The sequence below is a fragment of the Natator depressus genome, chromosome 4, assembly GCF_965152275.1.
Source record: "Natator depressus isolate rNatDep1 chromosome 4, rNatDep2.hap1, whole genome shotgun sequence".
NCBI lineage: Eukaryota > Metazoa > Chordata > Testudines > Cheloniidae > Natator > Natator depressus.
The window spans coordinates 122,374,056-122,387,357 of record NC_134237.1 but is presented as its reverse complement, the minus strand read 5'-3'; the positions used below and the strand labels follow the sequence as shown (position 1 = coordinate 122,387,357).

Genomic DNA, 13,302 nt, shown 5'->3' with positions numbered 1-13,302 from the left:
TCACTAGGCATCTTATGTCTTATCCCTTATCCACAGTGCTCCTCTTGTATTCCAGAGAGGAACCATTTTTCCCAACAGGAAAGTGTACCCATGTGCACCCACAAATTGGCCAGGCAGGCTTTCATAGTGATCCTGAATTCAGGAATTTCAGACAAAGATTTCCCTTTGGTCAGGTTTCTATATCTGCTCCATATCATGAACTGAAGGACTGAATAGGTCAAGTGAACTCACACTGATAGAAGAAACAGGTGAAAAGGCCTCATGTAAATAATCACTCACTTAACTATATCTAAACAGGAGTCAAACTGTATCTGAATCCTAGGAGACCAAGGGCCTACCAAATTGTTGTAGTTAGATCTCAGTAGGGTCTGAAGTAGCTGTTTGATGTTTGTTGCTCTAAGAGAAGTAAGATACTCTGAGAGTGAACAGAGCCTGGCCCCAAGGTGTCAAATCTTGTGAATGGGATAAAAGAATCTTGTCCTAATTGTTCACAAACTCATGTTGTTAAAGAACCTCTCTCTCCGTGAGCCCAAAATCACCTTCTGTCTGCACTGAGATCTGATGGAGAGATCATACAAGTAGTGAAAAATGCAGATACCTCATCTTTGAAGGAGGCAATAATCATACCCCAGAAAGGTTGAAGAAGATTCTTGGAGCTGATGAAAGGCCAAAGAAACAGGTGAAAAGTAGGGCTGTCAAAAGATTAAAAAAATTAATCACAATTAATCGCACTGTGAAATAATAATAGAATACCATTTAAATATGTTGGGATGCTTTCTACATTTTCAAATATATTGATTTCAGTTACCACACAGAATACAAAGTGTACAGTGTTCTCTTTATATTTATTTTTATTACAAATATTTGCATTGTAAAAAACAAAATAAATAGTATTTTTCAATTCACCTAATACAAGTACTGTAGTGAAATCTCTTTATCATTAAAGTTGAACTTACAAATGTAGAATTATGTATATAAAAACTGCATCAAAAAATAAAACAAAGTCCACTCAGTCCTACTTCTTATTCAGCCATTTGCTAAGACAAACAAGTTTGTTTACGCATTTGCAGGAGATAATGCTACCCGCGTCTTGTTTACAATGTCACCTGAAAGTGAGAATAGGCGTTCACATGTAACTGTTGTAGCTGGCGTTGCAAGAAGCGCTAAAGATTCATATGTCCCTTCATGTTTCAACTACCATTCCAGAGGATGTGCTGATGACGGGTTCTGCTCAATAATAATCCAAAACAGTGCGGACTGACAGACATTCATTTTCACCATCTGAGTCAGATGCCACCAGTAGAAGGAGGATTTTCTTTTTTGTTGATTTGGGTTCTGTAGTTTCCACACTGAAGTGTTCCTCTTTTAAGACTTCTGAAAGCATGTTCCACACCTTGTCCCTCTCAGATTTTGGAAGGTACTTCAGATTCTTAAACCTTGGGTTGAGTGCTGTAGCTATCTTTAGAAATCTCACATTGGTACCTTCTTTGCATTTTGTCAAATCTGCAGTGAAAGTGTTCTTAAAATGAACAACATATGCTGGGTTATCATCTGAGACTGCTATAACATGAAATATATGGCAGAATGCGGGTAAAAGAGCAGGAGACATACAGTTCTCCCCGAAGGAGTTCAGTCACAAATTTAATTAATGCATTTTTTTTAATGAGCATCATCAGTATGGAAGCATGTCCTCTGGAACGGTGGTCAAAGTATGAAGGGGCATACGAATGTTTAGCATATCTGGCACGTAAATACCTTGCAACACTGGCTACAAAGTGCCATGTGAATGCCTATTCTCACTTTCAGGTGACATTGTAAATAAGAAGCGCGGCAGCATTATCTCCCGTAAATGTAAACAAACTTGTTTGTCTTAGCAATTGGCTGAACAAGACGTCAGACTGAGTGGACTTCTGGCTCAAGTTTTACATTGTTTTGTTTTTGAGTGCAGTTATGTAACAAACAAAAAAATCTATATTTGTAAGTTACACTTTCATGATAAAGAGATTGCAGTACAGTATTTGTACGACATGAACTGAAAAATACAATTTCTCTTGTTTATCATTTTTACAGTGCAAATATTTGTAATAAAAATACAAAGTGAGTACTGTACTCTTTGTATTCTGTTGTAATTGAAATCAATATATTTGAAAATGTAGAAAAACATCAAAAATATGTATTAAATTTCTATTGATATTCTATTGTTTAACACTGCGATTAAAACTGATTAATCGTGATTAATTTTTTTAAATCACAATTAATTTTTTTTAGTTAATCGCGTGAGTTAACTGTGATTAATTGACAGCCCTAGTGAAAAGGCCTCATGTGAAGAAGGCTGTACATAAAAAAAAAAAGGGTGATTCCTATTCCAGCCACGGGCATCAAATGTCATCCCACAGAGCTGTTCACTTAGCAGGGCTGAACAATTGTGCCATCTCCAGAGAGGGACCAACAAAAGCTGCTGCACCCACTAATGAGATAGCCCGTGCTAATAGTTCAGCCGGTATATCTTGCAGCTGGAGGAAGACACTGGCAGACAAGTTGCATTTGCCTACTCCTAACTGGTCCACCATTGAGGTAGATCAGTCTGTGTCCTCCGAGATGGAAGGGTGAAGAGAGATGACAGAAAAAGCGGGAAATAGACTGTCTCCAAGATCTGAGTCTGATGGTTCTCTCAACAAACCAGGCAGAAACAGCAGAGTGAGGTGCTTCTACCAAATGGAGGCAAAACACTGGACTTTTGGCAGAGTTCCAAGCTATCGATCTATAGGGAGCACTTTGGTGCCAAAATCTCTCCAGTGAACTGCCTCCATGAGTGCCTGTGAGTATTGTTACCTAGTAGTCTGTTCCAGTGCCTGTGCCTGTGAATAAATATTTTTAAAAACCAAGGAAGGAATCCTGAAAGTTAAAATATACCTAGGCAGCCCACTGCCAAGTTCAAGAGAGTCCCTTCTACAGGCGAAAAAATACCTGCCATTAGGTGTATCTTCCCGGCAATACCAAGGTAAGGTTCTGGGGAATTTTAAGAACTTTATAGCCAAAAAGCTAGAGAGTACTCCATTATCACTGAAAAGCCTTGTAGTAGCTAAATAGAATTATAATCAGATTTTCTATATTAAGCCTGCAAATATCAGGAGCAATTGAGTTCTTCACTAGCCTTTTTATTATTGATAAACAGTACCTACATTGGACAAAAATTCTTTTTAATTTCTGGCACAAGAAAACTAAAATGAGATTATGACAATTCAGAAAGTGAAGGAAAATTTTTAAGCAAATGACAAGTCTACTGATGCAATAAATAAATAAATTGTATTCCTATAAACTCTCACTATTATTATTGAAAATAACAAGGATGAAAACCACCAATGTAATAACAGACCCCCAAGGTTATACTCCTGTAAAATGAGAGCATTAAACAGGTATGCATGGTTTCTTAAGTACGATATTTATTTGTAATAAACTGTCAATCAATTTTCTACTTAATAATTGTAAAATGTAATTTACTGTGTTTCTCATTTTTGCTATGCCTTTTTTCTGTTCCTGAGTTCACTTTTTCTTATCCTTCCTATAATAGATTTTGATGTAATTTTTCCTGCATGGTTTACAGTTGTGTTTCTTCTTTTCTTACTTTCTCTTTCTTGCACTGCACTCACTGTGTGCTCTATCTGAGCCTCCATCATTTGATTTTTTTTTTAATAGTTTCAACGGATAATATCTATGGTTATTTTTAAGCATTTTTCTTTTATCAATATAAATTTTCACAGTTGCAGGAAATTATGGAGAGATCAGAAAAGGGAAGATCAGGATTGTTTAATAACAATAGACTTTGAGATTCAAAAAGTTAAAGCTTCATAACTATTACAACACAAATTGTTAATATCAGATGTCAAAATATACAAAGTAAATATCCTTGATCAAACTCTAAGTTCACAAGCAGCATTTTTCTTACTTTGCCTAGATGTAAATTTCTATTATCAATGGAAACATTTTTTTGTTTGTGTGTGGTTGGTAAAATTGATGTTTACCAACATTTACTGATTAAAATCTAATCCTTCCAAGCCTGTCTATATTTTTGCCTTTCCAACTTCATTCCATTAAATGTCTTTCTACTATGTCATTTTTCCAAGTTATGCAATCAATTTTTCTCACCTTCCCAGCCTTTCATGCATACAGTTAGTCAAATGTTCCAGACACACGAGAGCCATAGAACTAAACTAAGACAAGGGACCCCAATGTCCAGAGGCAATTCCCAAGAATACTTACTGGTGGTCAGCAGAAAGCTGCCTGGAAAGCTGGCTGCCAGCTCTCCTCCTGGTTTTCAGATGTTAAATTGCATCAAAAGACAGCTAGAAATACACTACACACTTTCTTAATATTACTTTTCCTTACATTATTGCTGTAGAAGCCACAGGGATGTAATGTGATCATGAACAGCAGTAAGTTCATCCATAAGACATCTCTCTCCATCATATGAAAAAGTTTGACAATTTCTGAACTAAGTAAACTAGACCGTAAATTTGAATCAAGTTTAAAACTTAAAAAACAACAAATACATACTTAGGAGTTTTGTTATGCTAGCGAATTCTAAACTAGGTATATGTTTAAAAAACCTTTCAGTTCTCACCACAACTTCAGAAGTGGATTGAAGATGCTGCATCTCAGTTCTGGGAACTTTCTCACACAGCATATGGAGCTTTAGTTTTTCGAACAATACCTATATTAACAAAAAATATATATTTCAAGGTGATGAAAACGTTTGAAAATTGAAACATAATGGAGCATTACTATTGTGCATCTGGCCTTAAACTCTATAGAAAACAAAAAGCATTCTGTAGCAAAGAGGGAACAAAATGGGTAAAAATTGTTAGATATTTGTAAAATTGTTGTATTTATCAAAATCAAACAGATCTTTAATTTTAAAGATGCCTAAAACAGATGAGTCAAATATATTGCTATTGCTATGACTTGGGTGAAACCTTGTTATGGATTGAGTTAAAACCCCATTGAGATTGACAGATATGAACTCACCCTTCAGTTAACATGACAGCAAGCATAAGCCCCCATCTAAGACAAATGGTGTGTGGTGATCCTGCATAGGAACTTTCAGCTAAATATTTTTTTGGGATGTGTGGTTGTGTGTGAAGGCAGATCACACAGAAACAGAGAACAGACAAGAACAGAGAGAGAGGGACAGACAAGAAAGCCAGTTTGGAGGTTGGAAGCATGGTGTGACGCTGGAAAAAGCTAGTGAAAGAGCTTTTGATCTGGTGTTGGCTAACAAGGCTTAGGGACTTAAGCTAAGAAATTGCTCCTTTTGTTCTTGGTTCCTTCTGCATTCAGAGTCACAGGACTTTGTACATTCCTTGTAAGAAATAAACAAGACTTCATCAAAGAAAATACCAGTCTCCATCAATTTCTTCTTCCAGTTGGAACATCCCCAGGACCCAAAACTTTGCTCAAGTCAAAAAGGGGCAACGCTATGTTTGTGAGAAAGCTGATGACATATCCTCCATCATCATCATAAAATGACATAACTAGTACAATAAGGACAAGATTTCCAAAGTTGTGAGCATTACTGCTTTATAATCCGTCTCCATGAATATTTTATAGTGTTAATAATTTAAAGAAAGGTAGCAATCTAAACAGTACCTCTCTCAGCTGACTACTGCTGGTCAATAGGAATTTTTGTCCAGCAGCTCGATGGGCTTCCTGCTCAAGCTCTTTCAATCGCAACTATAAAATTGGTACATCATAATTATTCCACTTGCACTACTTTGTTCAATTTAGAGTTACAGTCTAATTTAACAAGCATTCAGGACTATTTTTACTTACTTGCAATTTGATCACTGTATGTGTCACCATTTTTGGCTATGTTTGGTTGGAGAACGTAATTTATTAATGATTTGGAAAGGGGCTGAGTAATGAGTAGTGACTAGCAAACTTTGCAGTGGACCAAGTTATTTAGGTTAGTCAGGACCAGAAAGGACTGTGAAGAACGTTAGAGATCTACACCATCTAGGTGAATGGGCAACATGATAGCAAATTAAGTTCAGTGTTGATAAATGCAAAGGAATGCAAATTGGAGGGCAAAATTAAAACTACTCATGCACTTTACAAATTTCTAAATTAATTGTATCAGCTCAGGAAAGGGACCTAGGCATTATGATGTGGACTGCTCAGTGAAGACCTCTGCTGAATGAGCAGTTGCAGTCAAAAAAGCAAATAAGATTTTTGGATGCATAAGAAATAAGATGGAGAATAATACAGAAAATATTACAATTCCATTATATGAATCAATGGTGTGGCCGAATCCACAATACTCTGTTGCAGCACTTACCACCTCATCTAAAAAAAAGATATTACAGAATTGGAACATGCTCACAGAAGGGCAATAAGAATGATAAATGGCATGCAAAAACTCTCAGATGAAGAAACTGAAAAAAACCTTCAACTGTTTACCTAAAAAGAAGGCAAATGGGAGGGGATGAGATAAAAGTATATGAAATAATGAATAGTATAAAGAAGGTAGATCAGGAACTTCTCTTCTCTGTCTCACAACACAAGAACAAGGGACATTCTATTAAATTAAAAGTGTAGAAAATTCAAAATTGATAAAAATACTTTTTTCATACATTATGCAATAAGACTGTGGAACTCATTGCCACAGAACATTGCTGAGGCCAAAAAATTAGCAACATTCAAAAAGGGACTGGATATTTATATGGATAACAAGAATATCCAGAGATATAATTACTGATGAAAAACTGTAAGTGATATTGAATCTCATGCTGCAGGTCTTAAGCTAATCTCTATAGAACAGGATGAACCCTAATATGGAGGCAAACTGAAAAATAGTTTACCTGGTAACAGAAACAAAATTATCACTTTCTCTTCTGATTCATCACAAGGGAGTAATGCCTGTGGACTTTGGAGGTGATTTTATGTTGTTTCTGAAGGCTTCAGGACTAATCTCCACCCTCCAACTCAGGCCACAGAAAAGTTCTTACAAAGCTGTAAAAACTCTTCAACCACCAATTACTAGCATTAAAACAACAACTTTAAATTATATTGCCTAACCTTAAGGCCAAAAAAAAATGTTTTAAGTCTCTGTGATGAGGTGTTCACCCCACATTTGCCCTGAAAGGGTTAATGCAGACTGAGAAGGGAGCTATTTAACCCAACAGGCCATAGCTAGGAGGAATCAGGTGGCTAAGCAATCCCCTGACCCAATGAGGAAGCCCAGCTGAGGGGAAATGAGCTGAGCGGGGATAATAAAGACAGGAAATTGGCAGCAGAGGGGCACTGCTGGGAATGTCTACAGTCACTCCCTGGGAGAAGGGAGGTGCATTTGAGCTGGCAAACCCAGAGGAGGGAAACCAGGAAGGTAGGACAGGGCTCAGGGAAATGTCATAAAGTCTAGAAGGGAACAGGTCTTGACTGCTGGCTAGAGGGTCACTGAGCCGGAAACCAGAGTAGAGGGCAGGCCTGGGTTTCCCTGCTAGCCACTGAGGAAGTGGCACCGAGGTAGTGAATGGGAAGACTGCCTAGGACTGCTAGCAGGGAAAGACTTTGATACCCTGCAAGGGGAACCAACTTAGTGACCTGGCCAGAAGGCTGAATCACAAAGATGCTGCAGCAGCTAGTGGGATGAGAGAGGGGCCGCAGATCCATGGAGAGATGGCATGCAATTGCAGGAAGGGACATTGACCTGGTGAGCTATTCCCCAGAACAATCAGGAGACGCTGCCTTCTTGACAGTGAGTGGATCACCCCATCACAGTCCCCCTTTGGAGAAAAATTCTAATTTGTATTCCAGTCATTTAGACTATCCGGATGGGTTGAATGAGGAGAAAAGCTGCAAACAGAAAGACAATTATCAGAAAAGAATTTTTTGTTTCTGCTGCACAGCTTCTGTACTTATCCATATAACAAGATTCTAGGATTCTAGGTTTGTCAAGCATCGTTGAGGGCTCTTTTTGTTCAGATATCACCAGATTCAATCATCACTAGGTTTCACAGTCTGTTACCAAGCAATTTGTAAGTTCTCAGCCATTTTGACTTTACATATTACACTTGTGCAGTGTACAGCTATAGTAAGGCATGTATCTATGCCATGCCAAGAGTCCCAAACCATTGTGATATCACAGGTTAACTCAACCAATCACCATTCTAACTCTATAGCCAATTAGCATGCAACAATTTCATTGTATGAGGGAGACTGCACAGATGGTGGATTACTTGGCCAACTGCCTCATCCACGTGCTCAACTGTTACTCAGCTAAATCAACATAACTATCCATATACAACCAGCACATACAGTAACCCCAAACATCACTCTGAAGCCTAGAATTTCTGTTGGAAACAGGTGCAAGCATGGCGAGTTCCTTTTGTTTAGAATATCACCAGATTCAATCATCACTGTGATTCGGTGTCCATCTTTTAAGTTTTCAGCCACTTTTGGCTTTTTTCCCCACACATACAACTTACGAATTACACCTGTGTGACAGCACGGGCCTTCAGCTACTAGTTCATCACATATGGAAAGCAAAGAGCAGTGATTCACAGAAGTAGGAGAGGAAAGGATAAAGCAGAATTTTAATTATTATTAAACAGTAGAACAATAGGAATAGAAGTTCCACCTCCCATATAGTAAATGCTTCATAATTTAAATAATTATTTGAGAACCAAGCCAACAGCACCTTCCTACCAAAGGATGCCGCGGCAGAGGAATGGAAATCTACTTTGCCAATCTTCCTCAGATGTGGCTTAGCCTCCTTCTTCTGACAGTGATACCAGGAGCCTTGAAGAAGTCATCCCGAGTCCCTTGGTATATGGTTTCACATATCTTTTAACATCTTGCCTGCAGCACCCTTGAGGTCTTAACACCTTTCCACTTTGGAGTGAATGAGACAAACAGGATACAATTGGTATGTGTACTCTGTATGCATGAGATGTATCTTTAGAGGTCTCGGAATGCCCATTTATGCCACAGCCTTCCAAAGGAAGGCCAAGGATTAGAAAATGGTTCCCTAAACTGATACAATTATCTCTGGTGAAACATGGGTTTGATGTTCCATCAAATCACTTCACAACCATATTTTAAGAAGGTTGTAAGTGAACAAATTAAGTTTGGGAATCACTGGATTAGAGCAAAATGGTGGAAGAACTATTTCCCAGGAATTGCAGAAAAAGAATTTACCATGGGCAGAATGATTTCTGGAGCTATAACAACTTTTTCCTCACAACAGCAGCAATGTACTTCTTTTATAGACAGCAGAACTAATGCCAAAACCTGTCTTTTGAAGGCAATGGTAACTAGAGAAATCAGCCACAGTTTTATTTAATTTATCATTTTGATTAATCTTGACATTTAATTATACTCAATTCAACGCCGAACTAAAGAATGCTCCTAAGGCTGTTACCCACTTTTCTGTGATACTTGGTTTTAGGACTCCAAGCAACCATCTTGGAGCAACTCTACTGTAGATAAGATTTCCAGAACTTTATTGTTATTATTTCTTTCTATTATGATAGCATCTAGAGGTCAGGGCTGGGCTGCATTGTGCAGGGAACTGTACAAAAGACAGTTCTTGCCCCCAGAGATTTTCCCTTCAGATCAGAAATGTAATCTGAGCAGATGAATGAAATTTCTTGGTTGAGTTGACTGGATACCAAAATGTGGCAATGAGGATAATGGAGAATCCCCATTGAACAACACTTCTCTTCCAATGCCCAGGCTGTAACAGTAGGTGGCCCAGATCCAGATGAAGGAGTCTGCTTTAAGAGGTCTGACCTCTGCGGATGCAATGGAGGTTCCTGGGCTATCAAGTCCAAACAAGTGCCTTGTGAGCCAATGTAGAACTAGGAGGACGACTTCAGCTCTCTCTTTTTTAAAGACACAGATACCGAAAAGAGGAAAAAGATTTTTTTCTGCCCAGAACATTATTTCCATTGCTACAGAGAAGCTTTGACTCCTGATTACTCCCTGGTTTTGGAAGGAATATAAATACTCATGCTTCAGATCATAAGCAAACCTCTTATTGGACTAAATTTCCCCTCTGGGATATTCTCTAACTTCCTTCTGTAGGGTTTCTTGCATCTGGTACTGACCAGTGTCATAGGCAGGATACCGGACTCAATGGATCATTGGTCCGATCCTGTGTGGCCATTCGTACGTTTTTGATCGGACACAACACTGACAGAATTACGTGAATTAAAAGGATGTGTACTCAAAGATTTTGGAAGTTTGTCTTGCAGGTATGTTGCCCAGCCTGCAAGGCTTGTCCCTGCAAGAGTCTAGAGTGAAAACCAATGGTCTTTCAACATGTTTGTAACTACTGCTCATAAAGGGACATTTGGATATGACCTGGGAATTATGCTGTCATGGGGTGATATTGACCCTTTAAGAGGGAACAGGGCCAGTGCGCTCATGCCTTACCTGCACGCTCCAGTTTGGCCAATTGGACTTAAAATAGCGCTCTAGAAAAGAAGACCTAGTGAGTCAGGGCTGCCTAGAAGGAGACGACTGAGTAGGAAATGAGCACTGGTAGAGACTGTATGTTGTTACTGGGTGGAGACTGAATGCAGAAGAGCAGCAAGAGGAGTTTGCTGTCTGGTGTCTCCATCCCAGAGAGCCTGGGCTGAAGGGCCAGGGAGCAGCACAGGGAGCTGCCCACTTGCTCTAAGCTGGAGCCAAGGGCCAGAGAAGGCTGAAGGCAGGGGAGCAGCAGAAGGGTTTACCCACTGACATCTCCAGGGCCAGACAGCTGAACCTAGAGGAACAGTGAGAGGGCTGTGGAAGTGTCCCAGCAGGGAGGCTGTGGGGGTTCCTGTGGGGAAGAGCAGGGTTGCAGTCTAGCTTAGAGGCTGGGGTGGCTGCCCAAGGCCAGAGGGACAGAAGAAGGCTGACAGTCCAGATATGGCCAAAGGTACTGGTGTATGGATGTGGGGCATAAAAGGCTGAGATGTCAGGTGAACTTAATGACTATTTGCACTGGAAGTGAGAAATTGATTTTGTGTTAGGACTTTTGTTACGGACCGGTTTTCACGAGGTTCTTTTTATAATAAATTAGCCCCAAGGAGCGGTATTCTTGATAGAGAAGAGATTGCATATGAAGTTACTGCACTACTTGAGAGCAGAAACTGATGCAGGGAACCACTGAGGCATCCTCAGCCATGAGCGGGGCTCAGGAGATGACTGACCCTGTTACAGATGCTTAATTTTGCATTGCATCGCATCATGTGAGTGATTCCATATCCTCAGAAGGAATTTCTGGAGGCACATTTTGTGAAATTCCATGCATGTCACCAACAATCCTAGCCACTGGCAATAACTGTCTATGAATGACCACCGACAGGAAATGACTGATACAATAACGTTTTGGCTCTTTGCAAATCTTTACTGTGGTGATAAAATTATGGCCAGAGTCATGCCTGTTTTTACCCCTGCATGAGCAGTTCTCTGTAATGGATTTAAAAAATTCTTCTTGATTTTAAACATCTGGTGGGTTTGAATCCTTTTCAGCAGCTGGTGAATTACGAGTGGGTATGTTTTTCTGGACAGGGCACTGACAGGTAAGTTGTCCATGAATGGAAATAGATGTGTAGCTTGCGACATGAGCCATGCTATGACTACTACCAGCCATGTAAGACTCTGGTTGGAAAGGGTAGATCAAAAAGAAGATCAAGACTGTACAGGAATTGTAATAACTCATGCACAAATGTTCACTTTGTCTTTGAGAGAGACGAGGTGGATGAGGTAATATCTTTTATTGAACCAACTTCTGTTGGTGGAAGAGACAAGCTTTTGAGCTACACAGAGCTCTTCTTCAGATTCAAGACCAACAGAAGTTGGTCAATAAAAGATTTAATAATTTTATTAAGATGATGTAGAAGTAAAAAGAAAACGGTACAGAGTTTAAGCATAGAAGTTTCTTGTTATCAGGGAATAAGGTACAGATTATCAAGGGGTGCAAAATTTGGTTTAGGAACAGGTGGCGTAAGGAATACATAATCTGCAATCTCCCCAATTGGGGGTAAAATTTTAACGGGTCAAAGCACAGACACCAAGGTATGGGGGTATGTTTTTCATAGATATTTAGGTCAGAAGGGACCATTATGGTCATCTAGTCTGACCTCCTGCACAACGCAGACCACAGAATTTTACCCACCACTCCTGCAAAAAACCTCATACCTATATCTGTGCTATTGAAGTCCTCAAATCGTAGTTTAAAGACTTCAAGGAGCAGAGAATCCTCCAGCAAGTGACCCATGCCCCATGCTACAGAGGAAGGCGAAAAACCACCAGGGCCTCTTCCAATCTGCCCGGGAGGAAAATTCCTTCCCGACCCCAAATATGGCGATCAGCTAAACCCTGAGCGTATGGGCAAGATTCATCAGCCAGATACTACAGAAAATTCTTTCCTGGGTAACTCGGATCCCACCCCATCTAATATCCCATCACAGGCCATTGGGCTTATTTACCATGAATATTTAATTACCAAAACCATGTTATCCCATCAAACCATCTCATCCATAAACTTATCGAGTTTAATCTTAAAGCCAGATAGATCTTTTGCCCCCACTGCTTCCCTTGGAAGGCTATTCCAAAACTTCACTCCTCTGATGGTTAAAAACCTTCGTCTAATTTCTAGTCTAAATTTCCTAGTGGCCAGTTTATATCCATTTGTTCTTGTGTCCACATTGGTACTGAGCTTAAATAATTCCTCTCCCTCTCCGGTATTTATCCCTCTGATATATTTATAGAGAGCAATCATATTTCCCCTCAACCTTCTTTTAGTTAGGCTAAACAAGCCAAGCTCCTTGAGTCTCCTTTCATAAGACAAGTTTTCCATTCCTCGGATCATCCTAGTAGCCCTTCTCTGTACCTGTTCCAGTTTGAATCCATCCTTCTTAAACATGGGAGACCAGAACTGCACAAAGTATTCCAGGTGAGGTCTCACCAGTGCCTTGTATAACGGTACTAAAACCTCCTTATCCCTACTGGAAATACCTCTCCTGATGCATCCTAAGACCACATTAGCTTTTTTCACGGCCATATCACATTGGCGGCTCATAGTCATCCTATGATCAATCAATACTCCAAGGTCCTTTTCCTCCTCTGTTACTTCTAATTGATGCGTCCCTAGCTTATAACTAGAATTCTTGTTATTAATCCCTAAATGCATGACCTTACACTTCTCACTATTAAATTTCATCCTATTACTATTACTCCAGTTTACAAGGTCATCCAGATCCTCCTGTAGGATATCCCTGTCCTTCTCTAAATTGGCAATACCTCCCAGCT

At 39.5% G+C, this 13,302-nt stretch overlaps 1 protein-coding gene across 1 annotated transcript in view; it reads right to left on the bottom strand.

Moving 5' to 3' along the window:
• Positions 1–13,302, bottom strand: part of POLN (DNA polymerase nu) — a 204,122-nt gene that overhangs the window by 104,623 nt on the left and 86,197 nt on the right. Inside the window, exons 12-13 of the mRNA XM_074952070.1 lie at positions 5,647–5,730; positions 4,622–4,711 (exon numbers count right to left, since the gene is read on the bottom strand). Coding sequence (XP_074808171.1) covers positions 4,622–4,711; positions 5,647–5,730 — 174 coding nt within the window. The remainder of the gene's footprint in view (positions 1–4,621; positions 4,712–5,646; positions 5,731–13,302) is intronic.